General features: G+C 39.2%; 1 protein-coding gene across 1 annotated transcript in view; it reads right to left on the bottom strand.

Moving 5' to 3' along the window:
• Diaph3 (diaphanous related formin 3) overlaps positions 1–23,734 on the bottom strand; it is a 454,769-nt gene that overhangs the window by 203,107 nt on the left and 227,928 nt on the right. Inside the window, exon 21 of the mRNA XM_021202828.2 lies at positions 6,850–7,089. Coding sequence (XP_021058487.1) covers positions 6,850–7,089 — 240 coding nt within the window. The remainder of the gene's footprint in view (positions 1–6,849; positions 7,090–23,734) is intronic.

Here is a 23,734-nt window from a genome sequence, read left to right on the forward strand (position 1 = left end):
ACGTCTGAGGACACATGGTTGCCCATGCTCTGGAAGTTTCTGGTATGTTCTACCGTTGTCCTGAGAACAACTCAGAAACCAAAAAGAAAATCAGCCAGGCTAGAGTGCCCAAGTCATCACAAGGACCTCTAGTGGCTACCCAGTAAGTCCCGGACTTAACTGTGGCAAGTGCTCTACCCTGGTCAGGGAGTTCAGGCGGCCATACAGAAAGAGCAGCTTCTGAAAGAGCAAGATGCAGATGGGCAGTGTCTCTCCTATGTCTGCTGGGGCAGAACTGGCCAGGCTCTGTTCCCTGAACTGGAGGCCCCGCCCCGCTGACAGGCCCTGCCAATAGTATGCTGGTGTCTGTGCCAGAGGTTTTTTGTGAACCGGTAAAATGGGAACGTGGAAGCCCAGCCTATAAGGAGCTGTGGAAATGGCGCAGCTCACTTAGTTTAAAGTTTCTGTGCCTGGGACAGCGTGGTGGAAATGGTGGGAAGTTGCATTCCTCCCCTTAGCCCTTTGTGTGAGGCCCAAGGTTGTTTGCAACTGCTTCCTGCAGGGAATGGGACCAAAGGCTTAAAAATGGTTGATTCCTTTTGACTGGGATTTAAAAACCCAGCAGGAAGTGGGGTTCCCAAGAGTTCTGGCTCAGAGAGGGGATGGGAAAGTTGCAAGCCATTGTGCGAAGAGTTGGCATGCACGGCTGAAAGGTAGTGGATGTCCTGTTCTGTGCCACCTTTGCATCTGCTGGGGTACCCCTCGGGCAACACAAGGCGCTGGTGGCTGTTGGCTTTTCTGCTTAATCCAATCCCAGGTTTCGGTACCAATTTTATATTTGGGGAGGATAAACCACACAGCAGACCAGGCCAAGGTGTTCCACTTGGGAGAGATTTATTATGCAGGAATGGGGAGGGTGGCAAAGGGGGGTAGAAGGGCAGAGAAGGAGAGAGACAGGGAGAGAAGAAAGAGAAGAGGAAGAGAAGAAGAGGAAGAGATGAGAAGGGGGAAAGAGAAGAGAGCGAGGAGGGGGTGATTCCCTAATTTATATGGAAAATGATGTCACACCAGTGAGGGTGGGAACTGAGCCAAGTGGGTTGTGGGATTGAGGGTCACTGTCAAGGGTCACAGGGTTAGGCTGGGGCTCGGAGTATCCTGGTGCTAACAATCACTCCTCCCCTTCATATATGTATGGAGACTAGACTTGGGTACAGAACTTGGTAGTTTTCTGGTGTGTTCTTGGTACCCTATTCCAAGTGCAAAGACTTACTTACATCTGCATAGGAAATGGCAGGCAACAGATGTATTAGAGCAGTGACTTGCAAAGAAGAGGCCAATGATGAAAGGAGGTTCTACACAATAGCTCTTAACAAGGGCTCCTCCTTTGTCCTAGACCAGTTGGTTGTTATTTTTGTGTGTTTCTGGACAATTTTGTCTATTTTATTTTACTTTAACTTATTTTATTGCTAATCACAATATATTGATTACATTAGCACTATACTGAGACTTGAAGTCAGGTAGTATCAGACTTCAGTATGCTGCTCTTCTCCAACTGTTTTTCAGTTAATCAAGATCTTCGGCTTCACCATATAAAATATAGAATCACTTTCTCAGTATGCATTATGTACCCTGTTAACACTTTGACTGGACCACTATTTTGAACCTACAGGTCAAGCTAGAAAAGGATGGCAACTTAAGAACGTGCAAAGACTTCCTGTCTGTGAATACAGAGCACTTTATGCTTGTTCACAAGCACCCAGGTTCTATTACATATGGTGATAACATGGGGCTTATGGGGGTATTTGTTATCATCTTGGAATAGTTCCCTTTTAAGGTTGCTTAGAACGTTTTCCTTTGAGTGGATTTTGCCAATTACCTTTGGTATAATATCATGGTTACTTTGTTGTTGAGCCTTTTGATAAAATGAGTTGCACTGATTTTCAATGTTGAGCCAGCATAGCCTCACAGAACTAGCCAGTATTCTCCGTGCTTCCACTAGATGAGAGATAGTAGAAACAACTGACCTTAGTTTGAATTTAGTTGAATTTAAATATTTGTTACAATTAAACTACTGAAACTTTCTGGCCCATATTCTTCACCCTTTAGATGGTTAATAATTATTGACTAAATTTCTTTGCTAAAGGCTTTGAGGGTTATTTTTGTCTTTTATATTGTGGCACATTTATATTGCAATTACAGAATGGGTCCATTTCATCAAAGGTACAAATTATATCCATAGTATTCCTTTGTTATCCTTTCAATGTCCATGAGATGAATAATGCTAATTCATTTTATGCTGACACGGATATACTGTAGTTACTTTCTTTTTTTTACTTTGTCTTGTATAAGTTAGCTAAAGTTTTATTAACATCGCATTCTTTTTAAGATATAAGTATAAGAACTTTGGTTATGTTGATTTTCTGTATTTATTTTCTGTTGACTTCATATATCATGCAGTTTCTTGTAGATTCTTAGAGTGTAAGACAATAAACCAACTGATACACACATGCAAGGCTAAAAATATCCATTAAGTGCTATTTTCAATGTGCTCAAAAAACTTTTAATAAATTTAATTTCCTTTAAGAAAGGTCAATTCCAAAATAACCTCCCAATGCTTATATATGAGTTCTACCTAAGAATACATTTCATCATCATATTCTAAAGGCACTTTAAGAACAAAATTGATAACCTATTACCAAATGGGTAATAATATTGTATGTTTTGCCTGACACACCCACCCTCAAATACTCAAACAATAAAAAATTCTTGGTATATAAAAAAAGGTTAGCGAAAAGCTTCTTAGAGTTATTAGCAATGGGGTAACTTTTGAGTTTTCATTTAGAAAATGTAAGTGTGAAACTGGATTGAATCAGAAATCACAGGTAGAATTAATCTTGCTTGCTAGCTCTGGTGTCTGTCTGTCTGTCTGTCTATAGGAATGGTTTTGAGGATAATGCTAGCAGAACTTATCTGAGGGAAAGTCACCTTTGGGGAAGCAGGAAAGCTTGGTCTGAAGGCAGAGATGTCAGTACACAGGCTGTGCGCAAGCAAAGAAATACTCTTAAATTTTTTTAGAAGCATGTTCCTAATTTGCAAGGCATTGTATCAATGAAATAAAGGAAAGGTATAAGGAGGGATACTTAGTAAGTCCAATTAAATATTTTTTGGTGAAATGGTACGGACTAAGGCATTAATCAAGTCAAAGGGGTTTAGCACTCTAAACTTTTCCACTGCCTTCTAAGTCAGTACTCCTGTGATTTAATTGGCTCTATGTAAAACAAGAATGGCATTTGTTCTTTGCAACTCTTTGGCCCATAACTGCTTTACTTTCAAAGGGTGCCAGAATGTACTGGTACGATTCTGCCAATTTGATGAAAACTAAAAATCCTTCTAAAACCCTGAATGCAGATGGAACAATGGGTTTGTTTGGCAAAGATCTTTCTTAAAAATAGCTTCAGGACATGAAAAAGTGACACATGGAAGTCACAATTTCACACACAGAACCTAACCAGTGTAACTAGGACAGATATGCAAACCACAACCTGCCTGGGACAGGCTGCAGGGCTCTAAATGCACATGGAGACTGAGATGCTACCTGTGGGAGGCCAGGCTTGGCACAATGACTCAGACACTGGCCTTGCACTTCCTGCACTGTCTGGAATTCACATTCTCTTCGAAACTCTTCCTGTTCAGCAGTGGCTTGGATTGGCAGCAAAGAGCAGCAGATTTGGGATTATTTTTGCCATCCTGCCTTAAGTTGTTTCCTTTTGTTTTTGTTTTGCTGTTGGTTTGTTTGCCTTTCCTGCTGTTTGTTTGTTGGTTATTTATGTCCAGACCATCAGTCAGGGATTTCCCACGTTGAAATATGTAAGCATTGCAGAGAGACAGAATGAGTCCCAGTGTGGGCTGAGCAGCACCAGTGAAGAAGACCTGTGGAGCCCCTTGTAAAGTGCCACACAAAGCATTCTGAATTCAGGGAGCTGCTGACGTATTTAAGGCATTAGTGATATCTAAAGGGTACTCTTTGCTGTAAATCAATAAATATGACTTAAGTAGGAGAGGTTCACAATTTCAAAAGGCTGCTCACTACAGTCAATACAGACATTCAAGAAAATGGAAATTGGATGCTTCCATTTTAAATCATCCCCATCACAGATTCAGTGAAGTTCTTTTACTTTAGGAAAGCTTACACTAAGAAAAGAAGTATCCAGAAGGGCACGTAGAAGATTCTGCCCTAGAAAAAGAAACTCAAACTTAAGTCTGTTTGCCTGACCTTCAGTCACTTTCCTTCTCATGCCCAGGCCTACAGGACATTATTATGCACATTTTGGTAATTTTAACACGGCAGTGAACATTAGACACAGACAACCGAAAATTTCCTACAAGAGATCAAGGGGAGAAAGTGGAGTCAAAAGTGTATTTTTCCAAGAAACGAAACAAAACCAAACCTGTTACTTCAATGTAGGAAGTCCCATAGTTCAATAATCTAGAACAAACATCTACAGCACTCTATAATATTGATTAGGATTTGTTATTCAGAAACCACACGTCTCATCAGATATTGGTAAACATTATTAAACACATGTCAGCACCACTGTGTACAGACTTGAACCATCTGCTCCTTAAATTTACAAGTCAAAATTATCTCATATACTATATAATGCAGTGCTGAACTTTGATAATCAGGTCAATTCATTCACTAATTAGAATGCTAATTTAATTGGAAATAAAACATTTTGTCCAGGCTGGTGAGTTCTCTTAGGGAAACATTCTTATCACTAAGGGGATAGAAATTCTACAGGTAAGCATTATTTTGGTCACCCAAGCATCTACCATCTATATGATGGTTTTCTAAGGAAATGGATTCATATTTTTATCATTAGCAAGACAGATGGTGTGTGTGTGTGTGTGTGTGTGTGTGTGTGCGTGTGTGTGTAACATGTATGAGTACAGAAAATGCCTACTACTAAGTTTTAGTTGAAGTGCAAAGCATTACTATTTTCAGACAATTTCCTGAGCAACAAAGAGTCCTTCCTTTACATTCTACATCTCAACCTTTCGAAAAGGCAAGGCAAGGTACTCATAACACTCTACCTAAGCCAGGAACAGCATGGTCACTGAAAAATACATTTGAAAAGGTTTCTTATAGAGTGTCCTACTAATTTACTAGGCCTAGAATTATATAATTTTATTTTTCCATATAAATATAATATAAAAAAAGAGAATTTCAGATATAAAACATTAAATTTCATATAATTACTCAGCATGTTTGAACAGATTAAAATATTTCTTGGCTTTAGTCTGTCAAATAAATAAAGAGCTTCCCATATGCAGGGGCTTATCAAGAAACCAAATGCTTTATACTCGGAGTGAAAATTTAATCACAACTGTCAAAGATCAAGCTGCTACTTCTGATAACAAACATGCAGAGATAGCATCTTATTCAATATATGCTTTCAACTTGACATGCAGTATAATAAAAATGAAGGTGTAGTATTTATTTTGTTTCTTGTACAACAGAAATCTCTAAAGACTGATGATCAAAAATGCCCAGTACCAATGCATGAACACAGACAACTTTTCATCCAAAGACAGATCAACTGTATTGAGAGTAACTGCAGTAAAACAATAATAGCATGCATTGTTTTTGTGTAAGATTTAAAAACTAGTATGCATTCATGACTGTATCTCAAGGAGACAATGTCTGTTTTCCATTATAAAATAAGTAAGATACACTACACCGTTGTAATGCAACAACCTGCTTGATTCTTTAGCTATTTACCAGCATTAACCTCTTGTACACCATGAATCAGAGAGTCTCCCGCCTACACCTCTTTGAGAAAGAAGGAAGAGAGAGAATAGGTAGCCCTCATTTGGTACATGAAACTATACTGCGATGAAACTATACTGCGAAGGTGGGAAACCCAAAGTAGAAGTGACTTTTTGTGCTAATGAACAAACCATAATAGTTCTCTAGGTATAGCACAGTATGCCCCAGCGTCCTCCCGCCCTCATCTTCTTTGGCTTCCTTCATTTGGTTGTCTAGCTTGCAACTTCTCCTTTAGACTCTCACAGTCACCAAAACCTGTGGATGCCACTGACCAACACTGAAAGCTGAAATGGATTCTCAAATTCTCTACCAAGCTAGAAATAGTAAAAATTAAATCCCTTAACCAGAGTGTGGACCCTACAGGGTTTCTTGCAATGTGTAACTGAGAATAACATATGGCAAGCAGATCACTAAAGCATTATTACAGTGGCACACACCCCATAAAAGTGGTCTGCTATACAAAACACTGAATGCATTTGCTACAAAGAAATTCAAGCTGAAAGAAACTAGAAGAAAACAATAAAGAATTATTTAAATTCACTCAGTTTTCATAATAGTTTCAACTCATCAATGAGGTCTGAAATATGTATGTTCCTAATACTTTTCATAGAAAAAAATCTTATTTATCTTTTAGCCTGCATATGCAAAACAACATAGAGAAATCTTTAAATAGTTAAAGGCAAAAATTTCAACACTCCTAGGCAATAAACTAGATGATGGTACCTGAACTAAATAAATATAAAGCTTAAGTAATATTTTGATGTTCTATTTCATTGGTTTGAGAAAGCATAGGTTTAGGATATAATTTAGTTATTAAACAAAATCCTTCAGTTGGATTTGCAGATCAGAGAAAATTAATATTTGGATTTAGTTCAGAGGTTGAGTAAATTAGCTCAGTTCGCTCTAGGTTTGAGTTCATGGTTCATTTCAAGTTCTTGATAATGAGCCCATCAAAATAAAAATATTTAAATAATGTAATCAGGGCTGACATTTAAAAGTAAGTGTTCAGGCAAATATGTGTGTTAAAAAAACAAACTCACTTTACAGAGAGAGCTAAGGTCAAATCCGAAGGTTTGAGCATTCCGGGAGCCAGCATTCATGTAGTTTCCCATTAGCAACACAAGTTCCAGCAACTTGCTAAAGCTTTTGCTCTTCTTGATCTCCTCGCAGGCAGTACTGACAGCCATGATGTCAGGTTTGATGTTGTTCACCTGCTCTTCAAATTGAAGCTTAAAGAGAATAGCACTGAGCCGTGGCCGGAGTCTCTTCACATTGCTCATCTGATTGAAAAGAAAATAGCAGATTTCCTTTAAAATGCATGGTATACTTCAGCACTGTACCTCGGCAAGTAATCTGGGATGATTTATTGGTATGACAGTACGGAAGAAGCAATATGTCCCCTGAAACTGATGGCAGGAAGAGAGGAGCTCTGCTTGTTTCTGTAAGGAATCCAGCCATCCTTCAAAAACAAAATTAAAAATTCAGATGTGCAATGAAAAGAAAGCTTTAATGAAACAGTGAAGTTTAATTAAGCAATCAAATAAGCATTAAAACAAAAACCAAAGTTTTAAGAAATGTAACAGGATACACAGGAAACAGACGACAAAGCAGTCACAGAATCGCTAAATAATCTTTACTCAATACTGAAATGCACTGGGTCATGTTTAAAACATATTCAGAAAGGTCTAAAATAGTTTTGTTTGCCTCAAATAGCAATTGCTGTCCTCAGAAGCCCTGCTGACTAACAGTATGTGTTAGATAGAGGAGAGTAAATAGGTCCCAATTTGTACTAAATTGACTTTCTTCAGAAACACAGAAAGTAGAATGACTCCTGACACATACTAAATTAGCAGAATCAGAGTTAGGAAACATGGGCATAGCAAGAAGACAGAGCAGCACAAAGCCACAGGGCTGTCACATGCCAAGGTAACTAGGGGGACTTGGCTTTGCTGCTGAGGATATGGAAGGCTTAATGGTGAGAAAGAACAAAAGCCTGTTCTCACTAAGCTAACACCCTTTATTCCCGTTACCCATGACACAAAAATCCACTTAGGTAGAACTCAAAACCCCCGTCAGTTTGATGGTTTCCCTGATGAAATACATTAGCAATATGAGGCCTTGGTAACCCTAATGAGGCAGTGATAGTAAAACTGTTGAAGTTGTTCAAGCAACTATGAAAGGAAGTTTGAGGCAAGAGCAGATCACAGTGAGAGAATATAACAAGAATAAAAGAGATGAAGTTTCATGTCCAAGATCCTAGCAGAAAGGGTAAAATATGTTAAATGAGGCTTGTAGGGACACAGGTATAATAAAAGTCAGTTATAATATGCTCATAACAATGTCGTTTAAATTGTTATTTAAAATACATAAGACTCGAGTCCTATTTATTTTTTGAACGAATGAATTTCCTTCAGCTAAGCCAAAGCCTGATTGTGGTTGAGGTCTCAACAGTGACATACATAGTAATTCACCTGCATCATGTGTGTGCAGTACAATACGCAACCTTCCAAGAGCCCAACTAGCACAAGTAGTAAAGCCTCCACTCCAGGCACTAGAAATGCTTTCCCTTTCCTCGGTTTCAAAGAATGTCTGCAACTTCTAACTAGGGGAAAAAAAAAAAAACAAAAAAAAAAAAAACAAAAAAAAAAAAAACAAAAAAACAAAAAACAGAAAGCACCTTCTTTTACAACAAAATAAAAAGAAAATAGACTCAAGAAAGGTATTTTTAATGTATTTTATAGGTTAAGCAATACAAAGTTATAGAATGAGCAAGGATCACTATATTAGAAAATTAATTCCTATAGTACATGAACTGATTCTTTTAGATCTTTTTCACAAAAAGTAGGGATAAATTGTGATTACCTCTCATAAATTCATTTGACTAGACTTAAAATACATTGCATGACCCCAAACAGATTAATTTTCCTGGATTATTCTTTAATATTTAAACTCTGCAATGTCAGACACCCACATACATCGGCAGTATGGGTGCTATTTATTAAGCTGAATACCTTTAGAATGGTGAAGAACAAAGACGATAACTAAAATGTAGGCCATGTGATCGTGGCCACTCAAACAGGGAAGGATGACCTACAACAGCTCTGGTTTTCATTGGCCCCCACTAATGATTATGGAAGCGGGTGCAGTCCCAATGTTCTAGTGCCCCATGCAAAGCAATGCTGAGGTATTACAAAATATGTTAATCCTAGCATAGATTAATGTACTATTTATGTACAGAGAGGAAGGGGAAAGAAAGGCTGGTTAAATGCCTACATTATACCACCCCAAAATATGTTAAAATTTTCCTTCTGACAAGCTAACCATATGTAGCCAACCTAAAGTAATTAATTTTCCTAGAAAAACATAACCCAGATTTGTATGACTAATGAGTGTATCTGGCACGGAGGACAGGTACTGTGAAAAGAGAAAGTCTATGATGTAATGCAGAACTGAGCATTGCATGCGCACAAAACCCTGACAAAGCAAAGTCAGGGAAGGTAACCTAAAAAGCAGCAGCTGTGAGGAGGACTTTTGTTTTCATTAGATACCTGGTTCCTATTGCTCTTCCTGTAAACTTGGAGAAATCCATATTTGGATGCTACTTGATTTCATATCTGAAGAAAAATTACTGAGCTGAAATGAGAACCTCGGAGGTCAACCTCAGCTCCTTGGTAGCCAAGAATTATAAGCATTCCTAGGCCATGTGGATTCCTAGTTTAAAGACGGGGATGACCTCAGGGTAATGGTCCAAGGTCTTGAGATTTACAACAATAATAAGGGTTCTTTAGCACGTTATTTAAAATGAACGCTTGCTTCTTCAGGTACACTAAAATTTAAAAAGGATGGAAGAAAATTGGTATAAACTCGAAAGGCCTTTTCTGCTCCTCGCCATCTCCCATCGTTTATCAACACTGAGGAATTGCATCCTGTTCTTAGGAAGTGCTCAGTCAGCTGCAGGTAGAACTCGAAAGCCAGGAGCTAGATTAACAGGCAGAGTGACAACAGAAAGCCATGGAAGTGACAAAGGATGAGAAACAGAGCAAGGGGTCAGGAGGAATAGAAAAACTAGACTCAAGCGAAATAAGAATCAGAAAATCAGGGGTGGGAGTTTCATTTTATAGTTAATACTATACTTTTTGTTTTAGAATTTCAAAATACCCAAATTTATTATATTGACTTATAAACTGTTCATACTGACTTATAGTCTGAAGATTAAGCTAAACATTAAAAAGTGCTTTGAATTCAGTCCTATTTTTAAAAGATGTATTTTTTATTTTACGTGTGTGAGTGTTGTGCCTGTGTTATCTGCACCATGTACCCGCAGTGCCCGCAGGGGCCAGGAGAGGGAGTCGGATTCCAGGCAACAACAATATGATGGTTATCCAGCACCATGGGAAACAAGCCAGGCTCTCTGGGAGAGCAGCCAGTTAATGGATCACTGAGCCCTTTCTCTAGCACAGTAGTCCTATTGCTGAAGGCAGAGCAATATAGTTGATGCCACCATTCATAGAGAGCAACCAAGAAAACACAAGATCAAGAACAAAAAAGGTAACTTTTACTTCAAAATTTTGTTTCGTGGGCACATACAAGAGCAATGGCGTAAGGAAAGACAAGAGACAATAAACTCATGAGACTAGACTAGATCTACTCCATACTGTGAGAGAAACTGAAGTCCTAGCTACTGTTTTTGGAGCCCACAACTTCTCATTTAGTACTGTCTCAATCAGAAGACGCAAAATCCTGTATTTTCATTACAGATAATTTTGTCCAATTTACACAAAGGAAAACTGAATAAATTTGTAATTTTTATAACAACTGTGTGTTAGCATTCAATATAGTTCTCTTTATAGTGTCTTTTATTATAGTCAGCAACTGGGCTTATTAAAAACTTGAGGGATTTTTCTCCTCTACTTCACAGAATATATAGGGTCTTACCTCAAGAGAAATTTGAGTGATTAGTATCTTTGTCAACATTCTCTAAAGTCATAAAACTAACCGTGAAGTTTCTGTCACTACATTACCTTGATACCAGCTCCAACCTTAACTGCCCTAAGGCTCCAGATGCATGCCTGGTAAACAGGAAAGATGGAACAAACACTAGGTTACAGGCCTAGTAAGCTCTGGCCTCCCAGCTACCTTGCTGTTGGTCAAGCATTAGCACCACAGTGAAAATTCAGCCACAATTTATAAAGCAACTGCAATGTACCTCAAGCTGAATGTACTTCTACATTTTCTTATGAGGATGAACTTGAATTTCAAGCACAGTTACTAGGCAACATCTACAAAGCATGGTCCTTCCAGCGTTGGCCTGTTATCATCTCAATGTCTCTCAGCTCTCCTTCATGTGCACTGCTGTTAACTACAGAGCTGAGATCTGGGTCCTCTTACAGATCATCTTTCCTAATATAGTCTGCTTAGACTTGTCTAGAAGCAAATTCTTCCATTTCCTGTGGGAGAGGGGCGATAAGCATTGGCACAGATGAGAACTGCGTCCTAGCTTCTGAACAGCAAGGGCAGCACTGAGAAAGTTCTGGGTTCTAACAAGAGTAAAGGCACTACAAACTCTGTCTTTTTAACTATGTGGTAGGAAAAAAAATGCCTATCTTCCACACTTAGCAGGCCAATATTCTCATAATCTCCAGAAAACTCAGGGGAAAAGAAGTTAATTTCACTTAGAGAAAATCGGGGGGGGGGGGGGGGGAAAAANAAAAAAAAACAACCCTATCCATGTGCCTTATGTCTGAGTAGTACTCAGAATATCAAAAATGTTTTTAAAATAAATGTGGCCTTATGATATTAAAGCTGTTATGCTAAAATTATTTAAGAAAACTAAACAACAGCAAAGTACATATGGCATATTTTTTACATGCTTCATAGAAGCCAAGCCGCGCCAAGACTTGTACATTGATACTCTCTATAAATCTGCCTTCAGCTGCACTGATTTCTCTGCCTGCTCCAATATACGATTAAACCTAGGAATGAAAATTTTCAATTTAGTTATTGAACTTTTCAGCTCAAGCATTCCCATATGGTACATTTTTGTCACTTTCATTTCTTTGCAAATATTTCTTAATTAAGGAACATTTCCATTTCCCCTGTCTGTCCCTTTCCCTCACCATTCCCTTTGGATCTCTGTAGAGCATCTCCATAACCACACTAAGCTTGTACAAGTGCAATCCATAGTTGTAACAATTTGGGAACCAATTTGTTTTGCCGTTTTTCTTAACAATTTGTCTAATTTTCTTATTCCTCAATTTTTAAGTTCTGTATTCAATGTCATATGTGCAAACTGTAACCACTCCAAATCCCACTGCCTCCCTTTGAAGATTATGTCTTCTTACTTCAGCAGGCCAATCAGCCACTGAGTGCTCACCTTGGGTGGCATGGGCTTCCTGCCATTCCTTCCGTGCCTGAGAAGCTCAGTAAAGTAAGGGGGTTTCTCTGGCATTCTAACTAAGTGGTATACAGTCTCCAAAGTCGTTCCTGAACTTGCCATTAGTTTTTGTGGTGGGGCTGGACATCTGAGTCTACCTTTCACTATGGTGGTGACCCTCATAATTGAAACTGTTTCTTTCTTTTTCCCCTTTGTTCAAGTCATTATCAAGAATGTGGGCAAAATGTTCCTTACAAATGGACAGGGCAGAAGTCCAGTAGCAACCAGGGTTGCTGGACTTCCAGATGCTCATTCCACACTAGTCCTGCTGTCGCTTTCTCTGGCAGCAGTGCTCAGGACACCGACTGACTCAAAGTAGATCTCCTCCATCTGTGCTCAAGTCCCTTCTAGACAGCCCCTCCATCTTTAGCCCTGTAGATTGTTGTATCCTCTACTGCAACTTATCTTTGAGATGTGTGTAGAACTCTATCATCAGAACAATGGCGAGGACTGAGTTCTGAGATCTGTGCATTTCTCTTCTCATGGAACACAGATAGCTCTACTGGTAGTCCAGTCTGAAGCAGTAAGCCTGTGTACTGTCCCCAGACTTTATATTCTACATGGTTCTCATAAATTTGTTAAATTTATTCCTATATATTTTAAAGTTTCTGACATTACTACAAATAGAATTCTAAAAGCATTTTATCGTAGTAAAATTTCTATTATTAAAATACAGGAGCCCTTGTTATTTCCCAGTATTTTGCCTCATATGTTCTATGAGAGTCTATATTATGTCTACACAAACTGCTATCCACAATATTTTCCTGTCAGGCTTTTCCTTTTTAATAGTAATAATTTATGAGGAGACAATTTGTGAACACAGTAACACTTCAAATATATACATTTGTATATCAAAAGTTTTATATGTATATAACACATATCAAAATTTCTATGTGTATAGAACCCATGTCAGTCCTTATAACATTTACTGAGTTTCATGATAACTGACCTTCACAGACCTTTCAAACACAATGGTAGTTTAAAGAACATGGGATAAAACTGTAAATGAGGCAGGATAGATCTTCAATAATTATACATGAAAGTAGGAGTGAAAGAAAATTCTACAGTAAATTTAGTTAACTGTAGCCTCTGAAAAGTGTTCCCACTATAGTCACTGAAAAGTCTTCCAAGGATCCATGTGACCTCTACATTTAGACTACTATAATACGTTAGAAAAGACCCAAGGCACTGGCTGATGGTCTTAGGTAAAAAGCCCCCTATAAACACTGCTGACAGAGTGCTGAATCATTAGAGACTTTTGTGCTTATACATGCAAAACAGTATAGGCTTTATTCCTAATGAATGATGGATGACTAGTAATTAGAATGTGAGTCTAATGGTATTTTGTTTTTCCAAATGAACTGAATTAAGCCAATTACATAATGAGATTTCAGTCATATATAGATGGCCTAACTAGAAAGCACCATGCTTATATACAAACCAGGAAGACAATATATAAGCCATCAAAAAGAACTCCTACAAGTCCATTATAAATATGTGTCCCTATGTGGTTTTGATTATATACTATTTTAAGTCTGCAGGATAATAAAACAGAAACACAATCTCCAAAAATATAATCAAAGTAAGCAACAATTTTATGACTTCTTTTAGATATAGCAAACAGAAATACAAGAGGGATGGCCACCATGGGAAAAGAAGGATGAAAATCTGGGGGAGACAGAAGGAATGAAGGCAGATGTCATCATGATAATCATTCCTTTTATGAGGAGTTGACATTTGAACCCAAACGCAATAAACAGTAAAAATAAGGTAAATGTGAACAGATGAGGAGACAGTGGAGATGGATGAAACCACGGGAAGGAAGAAAGTGGGAAAAAATGCTATGGAAATACAGAAACCAGGTCTCTTCCAAATTATGATGTAAGAAACCACCAGACAAACAAAAGAAAATCCAGAAAGAATTCCTTGACACTAGAATAACTGTTAAAGGCAATCCTGGGGAAGAAGGAAAGTGGTGCCAAACAATAGCAGTGGTGCAGTATTAGTAAAGACAGACAGGGCTTTACAGCACTGCTATTTAATATTCTTCTGAGACAGAGCCTTAGCATCTAGGCTGCCATCAACCCCCCTATGCTGCCAAGGCTGCCCTTGAATACTGGATCCCCCTGCTGCAACTCCCAAAATACTAGATCTACAGGTCTGTGCAGTCATGACTGGACAGAAACAGGGGTTTTCCATTGACATTTAAAATCTCCTTTAAAAATGCATTCTCCAGGCCTGCGGGGATGGCTCTGAAGGAAAAGGCATTGGTACCTAGTCATGGCCTGACTTACATCCCTGGAAGGACAGAGATAACTTCTGAAAACTGTCCTCTGACCACGACACATACTCCCCCATGTGGGCTTGCACACCCAGAGTAAATAAATAAATGTAGACTAATTTAAAATATTCAATACAGGGGCAATTAACAAAATAGTAACACAACATGAGCAAGTAAGTTAAAAAAATTCTGATGGTGCTGTTAAAAGAAATTGTAAAGAAGGCAAAAATATAGTACAACATAGATGAGAAGTAGATGCTAACAGCTTCAAACTGAAACATATGGATGACCACATTTTATAAAGTCTCAACCATGTATTTAACCTTTTTTATGAGAAGGTATACTCTCTACCCAAGTTATAATCAATTGCAAAATAGTCCAATTAAAGTGCAGAATTCTAAGAATAGATAAAAAGAAGATCTGAGATAAGAACATAGGCTCAGGAGTAGAACCCCTAAGTATCCTGCCTTCACAAAAAGAGAAGAGGCAAATGGGCATCTTTCCCAACTAACAGTCTGTCTTCAGAATGATTAAGGAGAAAGGATAGCAAAAGATACTGTATGATCAGTAATAAAATATGAAGTTTGAGAATAATCAATTTGGTTATGATGAATGCTATTAGCCGAACCAATGACAACTATCAAAGTCACTGTTCTATTGCTGTGAACAAGGCAACTCTTATAAAGAAAACATTTACTCGGGGACCTTGCTTACAGTCTGGGAGGTTGAGTCCATTAATTTTATATTAGGAGCATAACAGCACTCATGGTGCTGGATGGTGTAGTAGGTGAGAAAGCTATATCCTGATCTCCAAACTGAGACAGATAGTGGAGGTGGGGGAGGGTGTGCAGAGACATTGATATGAGGATACAGAGAGCAAACTCGGCCTAACATGAGCTTCGGAAACCTTGTAATTTACCCCAACAAGGCCTAGACCTGCACCAATAAGATCACACTCCTACTTCTCACTTAGTGCCATTCCCTGAAGATAAAGTGTTCAAAAGGATGAGTGCTGCAAACCCAGAACTCTGACCGGCGGGGGGTGGGGTGGGGGGGATGACACAAACACCAAGGAGGGTTTCAAGCAGCTTCTTTTTCAAACCGCTTTTTCGAACAGCTTTTTCAAACAGCTTTCTCAAACAGCTTTCTCCAACGCTTCTCAAACAGCTTTTCTCCCCCCCCCCCAGGGGGGGCATAGCCTGTTTCTTTTTTTCATCAGTCCTCTGACCTAATCCCTCACCCCTCTCCTGGATCCAATCAGAGATCAGCCTGGGCACGCGGTGATAGGCCAGTGACTCATCAGGCGGACAGCACAGGATCGACCAAGTGCACAGGCTCAGGTTGTTGGTAAACAGGGATCACTGGGATTGGTTACACCCACTTCCCACATATTCCCCTTTTTGTTTAATTAAAATGGCTCTGGCATCGCATCTGTCTTACGTTGCCCTCAACCATGTTACATCCTTACCCATCATTGGTATGGTGAACTCATTTTCACCAACCTGTCTTAGGTTGTTATACACATGTGAGAGTCTTACCGGTTATGGATTAACGATCCATCATACTGAGCCAAACATGGGGCGAATAACCTAACTCTATAGCTGCCATAGCTTGAGTCAGCCATCATTGGTTGGCCTGAGCCCGCCTGCGCATGCATATCATCTACCACAGCATACCAACACATACAGCACACAGCAAAAATCCCCAGAAGGCAATCCCTCCCCAATCCTTGAGGAAGTTGAAGGTCCCCTGGATCATTTCCAACTACTGCTGAGCACTGGCAATCTCCACACAGATGTTATTCACTGCAACAATGGATGCCCATAACTCTTTCATTTTGCTATTGAAATCACAACTCCAGTTTCCTAATTGCATGGATACACATGACACAAAGACTAATTGCTCCAGAATATCTATCTGCCCTTGGAGCAAATCCACTCTCTGATTTCTCCACTGTCAGATGAATCATCTGAATTTACCTCATCACTCTCTTGTTCTTTAGCCTCTCTTCTCCTCTGCTGGCTTCTTGTTTGCCTTTTTCTGCTTCTGCTGCATGAGCCTTTATAACACTGTGGATGTAATTTTGGACATCTCACGGGAGCTGCAGTAGTTGGCCGAGGGCGATTAGGATAATCTCTTTTAAAATGCCCAGCCTGGCCACAGGAAAACTTTTCTAACTTGGCAGCATACTTTCCACTTTTGTCTGCCAGGCATGATTTAACTAAAATTCAAATTGCTAACAGCTGCACCAACACCACTCTTTCATTTTTGAAGCAATCTCCTCCTGCTTTCTTCACTTGTAATTTCATCCCTATACCAGGATCCTAACTTCGTCCCATAACCCGGGAGCTTAATATCATCCCTATACCGGGATCCTAACTTCGTCCCATAACGCAGGAGCTTAATTTCGTCCCTATACCAGAAGCCTAACTTGGTCCCATAACCCTGGGAGCTTAACTTGTCCCTATACCGGGAGCTTAACTCCGTCCCTCCACTGGGGAGCCTCTTCCTAGTGCTAAATTAATTCTTTTTTTACAACGGAACTCCCCGTAGCTCTTTTTTCTTGCCGTAGATGAAACACAATCTGCCTCATTGTCAGAGAAGTGATTCCAGCTCTTGCATGAGTTCTGAAGTTTCTGCCTTCTTGGCCAACAATGCTTGCTGTCTAACTTATTCCTCTTCTTTCTCCTTAGTCAACCAAACAGCTTCTTCTTTGGCTTCCTGTTCCTTCTGCCTGACATCTGCTTTTGCTTTCTTTTCTGCTTCTTTCTTGGCCTTTTCTTCTTTTCTTCCCCGTACAGGCCACCAGATGCTCCTCATACGGGCCACCAGATGCCACATACCCCGAACTCCAACCAGCAGAGATGGGGAACAAACAACACAAACGCTAAGGAGGGTTTTAAGCAGCTTGTTTTTCAAACAGCTTTCTCGAACAGCTTTTTCAAACTGCTTTCTCAAACAGCTTTCTCCAACCCTTCTCACAAAAGCCTTCTCAAACAGCTTTTCTCCTCCCTCCCGCCAGGGCACATCCTGTTTTTGTTGTTCATCAGTCTTCTGACCTATTCCCTCCCCCTCTCCAGGATTCAATCAGAGTTCAGCCAGGGTGCATGTTGATAGGCCAGTGAATCATCAGGAGGGCAGCACAGGATCATCCAAGTGCACAGGCTCAGGTTCTTGGTAAACAGGGATCACGGGGCCCCGGTCGCACCTGCTTCCCACAGATGAGCCTAGAGGGACCATTCTTATTCTGCTCCCTGGCCCCCATAGCCATATAATAATGCAGAGATGTATTCAGTTCAAATTCTGTCACAGTTTCAACACTGTTTAAAATCCCCATGTTCAAAGTCTCTTCTGAGGCTCAACACAATCTCTTAGCTTTAAAAATAAAAATAAAAATCATTTCACATTTGTCTAACAAACAATGTCACATATTATATATCATCATTCCAAAGAGGAGGAAAGGGTACACAGGAAATATTGGACTGAAGCAAACCCAAAATGAGCAGGATAAACTCCAAATCAGCGTCTACATGTCTGATTGCAATTTCTTCTTCAGATTTCCAACTCTTTCAACTGTATTGACTGCAACATCATTCTTCTGGGCTGGTTCAACACTCATTATGCAGCTTTGTTTGACAAGTATCCCATGGCTCTGGCTTCTCCAACATTGAAGTGTCCGATACAATTTAATTTTCACATTCATAGACCCATACAAAGACCTCTCTGGGCTTCCATTCAGGGATATATCCAATATACACACCTGGCCGCAAAAGTTCTCCTTAGACACAAAGGGATATTCCACAACACCCTTTCTTGTATTCTTCATTCTAAAGACATAAGTAAGTGGCCAAAGATGCCCAATTCTGCTTCTTGCTAGGGATGGAACATGACCCCTTCCTTTAGTTAATTTGCATCAGCTTTAACAACAATTAAATGTTACCTACACTTTCCTTTAAGAATTTTTACAAGTTCAAAGCCTAGAATGTGAGTCCTCACCTGGAGGTCATTACACCCTTTATTCCATTTAGCATTAGACTCTAAACATTTTATCTCCTTGAACACTAGATTTGCCTACAAGAAAATACATCCTGGTGTTCGGTTTCTCCATATATATATATATATATATATATTTTTTTTTTTTTTTTTCTCCATACCCAACTTACTCATTTTCATTGTTGATTTTTGTTTAAACGACCACTATTAAGTACAAGGCAGAGGAAATACTAGGCTTTCTTGAAATTTTCTCTGCCAATTCCACTAGTCCAATATTCATCAACTTAGCCTCTGGTAAATTGAAGGACAAGGACACAAAGCAGCCACATTCCTTGCCAGAATATCACAAGAAGAGTCTGTAGGTGACTTGCTAATATTCTGCCCCTTTTAACGTTCTTGCTCTAGGTAACCACATGATTCATCACACTCATCACCACCATTTTACTACTTGCTACTAAAAGAGCCATGCACTTGAAGAATACAACTGCTTTTCAAGTCCAAAGTCCCCAAATCCATATTTATCTAACAAACAGCATGGTCAGGGTTTGTTTTCACATTATTTCACTCCTGCTACCAACTCGTATCTTAGACACTGTTCTACTCCTGTTACAAGACACCATTACCAAGCAACTCATAGGACAAAGTATTTAACTGGGGGAGTTACCTTAGAGTTTTCAGAGTATTAGACCACTATCATCATGTCAGAGAGCATGGCAGCCTGTGTGGTGCTGTAGCAGTAGCTGAAAGCTACATCTTGATCCACAGGCCAGGAGAGAAAAAAAAGTTGCCCTACTGTGGGATTCAAAGCCTGCTCCTAGTGACACATTTCTTGCAACAAGTCACACCTATCCAAAATGGTCACAAGTCCTAATCCTTCTCAAAAATTCTACTGTCTGACGATTAATCATTCAATTACATGAGTTTATGAGGGGCAGTCTTATTCAAAACACAATAATAAGGTTACACCTCTTAACAATATTGTTCAAAAACAATTTTTTAAGGGGGAGGGAACAATTCTAGCTGGGTTTTACAATAGACTGTGATTGGAGGACTCTAGAAGATAAAGTTAGAAGATAGCAAGTTCAGGGTCAGCAGGGCTACATAATATGGCCATGGGTTAAAACACATATAATTCATAAGGAAGGAACGAAGGAAGGAAGGAAGGAAGGAAGGAAGGAAGGAAGGAAGGAAGGAAAGAAAGAAAGAAAGAAAGAAAGAAAGAAAGAAAGAAAGAAAGAAAATTAAAAGTCCATTATATTCTACTTTAATATCGGCTTGCTACTGCCATTTCATTGATGTGGATTAAATGAACACATAGGAAAATGCAGTCCATTTATGGTTTTGCAAATTTCCCTGAACTGGAAGGATTTGAAAACTCATTAAAATACTATAAATATACTTCCATTAAAGTGTAAGTTTGGCTAAAGCATCTAAACTTGCAAATCTTTAATTAATTACATATTGAAGACATCAGTCCGAGGATGAAGTAAGAGTTAATCACAGAATAAAAAAAGAAGTCATAAGTTGGAGGCAGGATACAAACAATAGCTTCAACAATACAGCTCATGAGATTGAATAAGGTTGTTGATCATCTGACCCCCTCTAGGTCCAAAAGTTAATACCACTAAGAAATACTCAGGGATTTTTGTTTGTTCTTTCTCATTCTGGGGGAGGCTGAGGAAGGGGCATTGGAACCACCTACAGTGACAAGGCAGTAGCTCCAAGGCTTCAGAAGAGAGTATTTAGAAGTAATAAGAGGGATTTTCCCATGATGCTTGCTAACTAGTTCATATATTTAAACACTACCTAAATAATGCTTACGTGACTAATTCACTGAAAGTTTATGTGTGCCATTTGATACAATTGTGCTCTTCCTCTGACGCTACCACATTAATGTCAAAGGGGCTGTTTATTAAAAACATAGGCTTGCTAACAATGACACCTTGCTGTGTTTCTTAGCTTTGATTGTTTGTAGTTTTCATTCTGCTGCTCCAGTAGGACAGGAAAAATTCATTTGGGGACTTCTACAAAGAAAGCAAACGCTTTCCAGAAACTATTTAGTGTTTGGTTCAAGTCACTCTTCAGGTTAATAAATAGGTGGAAGCATTCTGGGAGCATTCTAATTAAGTCCTGAGTGCAGTTTTGATCAAGTCCCTTCTCTAGTCATTCAAAAGGAAGTAATGCCAATCTTTGTGAAAATGATAGAGATACAATTTGGGTCTGAAAGCCATGCAGAGTGAGAGAGAACAATGAGAATACTGGCCAAACATGGCAGTCAGGCAATGGGTAGAATGGATGAGACTACTGAGAAACATATGCAGAAACCAGAAACCTGCATTTTAAGGAAGACAGAGTGGGAAAAAAGCATATATCTATTACTGTAACCAGAAGTAAAACAAGGGGTAATTCCAAGAGAAATAGTAAGAAACCAAGTAACTACTAAGCTAAGACATTAGCAGACATAGTACCTAGTAGATAAGGAAAACAAAGCAAGAACCCAAACTACACAATGTATGAGAATAAAATATTGTTTGGCTTAGTAATAAGGGGAATGATTGTGAAAAGCTCAAACACAGCTGAGAACAATAGCTCAGCTGGCTAAGTGATTGTCCTTCGAGCAAAACAATTATAGTCTCAGGCCAGGTCCGTCCCTGCCCTGCCTCCCAAAAGCCAGTTGTTGCTACATAAACTTATAATTCAAGGAAAGTGGAGACAGGTAGATCCCTTGGGATGGCAAGGGAGCAAGTTCAGCCTATTGAGGAGGCTACTGGGCAATGAAAGGACCTGTCTCAAAAGTAGAAAAAAAGGAAAAGGTAGACAGAAGAGTCTAAAAAAATAACACCAGCAGCAAGCTGTCCTCTGCCCACACATAGATACGTTCACACACACACACACACACACACACACACACACACACACACACACACACACACACACACCTGAACTTCTTTTCTCTTAATTAGCATTCAAAATGTAGAATTTTTAAATAGAATTCTATGCAATAGCTTTAGGGAAAACATAATGTGTCTATGAAAGTCTTAAGAAAATGCCGCTAGAGGTCCAATATCCTTCTGTACTGAACTCAAAAGCATGGGTGCTTTCTATTGGCTACAGGGTCCACAAAAATGATATCTACAGAAACTCTGATCAAAGGACAGAAACACCGCACTTCCGTATAGCCTGGAGCACATAGAGTTAATTATAAAGAGAAAATGGCATAAAGGAGGAATGAATAAAATAAAAAAGAAGAACATCCAATCAATTTCATTTGAAAATCACTAACAATGGAAGCCTTCCAATACATTGAAATTTATATACTAAGTCTTGTCTACTTAAAGAATACATGTAAATGTTAGCACAATACTAACATACAAAAATAATGTTGTAAAACACAAGTATCTGCAGGAATTTTTAGACATTCTTTGCCTGGTAAGAATTTTGGGAAATACATTGAGACAAGGGATTTGGTAATGGTGAAGCTGGTGGTGAATAAGCTAATGTTCGCATTTCTCTAAAGGAAGAAAAAAAAATCAATGACTCTTCCATATTTTTAATAACAATGCTATCCAAACTTGGACATAAAACTGACACCCTGGAAAGGGAAGAAAAGGAGCAGGAATAATGGATCCTAGCTGAGCTGCAGGAAGGGAAGCTTGACCCAGTGTTCCAGGAAAGGAAAGCAGCACACTCATCCATTCAAGAGCAAGGTTTGCTGTGCAAGATAAGGGGAGCTAATGAAACATACAGTCGAATACAGAATAAAACATAAGCAAAGCAAAGACCGTGAGGCAAAAATCTCAGGCAAGTGTCATACTTAATCCAATAAACATGGGGTCAAAGCAGCAGCACGCTGTGTTCCAGGATCCCTGAAGTAAATTAAATAGAAGTACACATCTGAGTATGGATTCCAGAGAAGTGGTGAAGTGCAGAACCCAGGAGAGCTACTTGCTACTTAGGACAAGAAATGGGGAGAGGCAGCAGGCACACAAGAGCAGGGACTCAGATTAGGTAGTCTACATCATGCTGTTAAAGAACAGGGACATCTACTTTCCCATTTGGGCCCTTAGACTCCTGGGGGGAAAAACAGATTTCTACTTTGGGTTTGGAAAGAAAAAAAGACAAAACAGGTCATGAGCCAAGAAATGCAATATAAGGTCAAGCCTATCTTGGAAACGTTTCCCTTTGTATTATATTATTCTCTAGAGCATACAACTCCAGCTTGGCAATGCTGCAAGAGGTCTGAACGTAGAAATAACACAGTGGGGAGGAGACAATAAGATGGGGAAAATGGCAAGCAGAAATCATCAGTATGGAAGTTCTTGGTTCAGATGGTTATTCATATACAATTCAGCTGTGTGAAGGGATGTATGCATGAATTACACGTTATATGTGGTGTATATTCAAGTTGTGTATGGTATAGGTATGAAATGTGCATGTACGTAAGCATTTATGTACAAGGAGGCCAGAGAATACTGGCTAACATCTTTTATTGCTCTCTGTCTTACTCCCATGTAACAGGACTTCCCAGTGAACATAGAGTTGATAGTCTTGTTATAAGTGGTGTATATTCAAGTTGTATATGGTATAGGTATGATATGTGCATTACGTAAGTGTTTATGTACAAGGAGGCCAGAGAATACTGGCTATCATCTTTTATTGCTCTCTGTCTTACTCCCATGTAACAGGACTTCCCAGTGAACATAGAGTTGACAGTCTTGTTCTAGGTCAGCTGTTATGAGTGCTGAGCATAAGAACTTGGGTCCTTGTGCTTCCTCATTAAGCACTCTTAAGCTCTCAGCCATCACCAGCACTTTCCAATTCCTGCTATCATAGGGGCTAGTATATGAATAATAGGAATATATAAACTTGGTGAACAATTAATTCATCAGTAAAGTCAGGTAACAGAATCAGTGTGTACTTGCTGGTCTGGGTTAGCTCTTGCAATGTAAGATTCATGCCATTAACTTGAAACTCCAAAATTAACTTCTCTCCCTGCTAGTCTCCAAGACTTCATCTATGATGTATAACAAGTCATAGATACCATAGTATGACCAGCACTTACTTGGTGGCTTATAACCCTCTATAATTTCAGTTTCAGAGGATTAAGCACCCTCTTCTGGCCACTACAGGCACAAAAACATATGTGGTACACATATATGCAGGCTGGCAAACATACATGACTTAAAAAAAGGAAACACTATAGAATAGGTATTATGAA

Source organism: Mus pahari, chromosome 8 (assembly GCF_900095145.1).
Source record: "Mus pahari chromosome 8, PAHARI_EIJ_v1.1, whole genome shotgun sequence".
Taxonomy (NCBI): domain Eukaryota; kingdom Metazoa; phylum Chordata; class Mammalia; order Rodentia; family Muridae; genus Mus; species Mus pahari.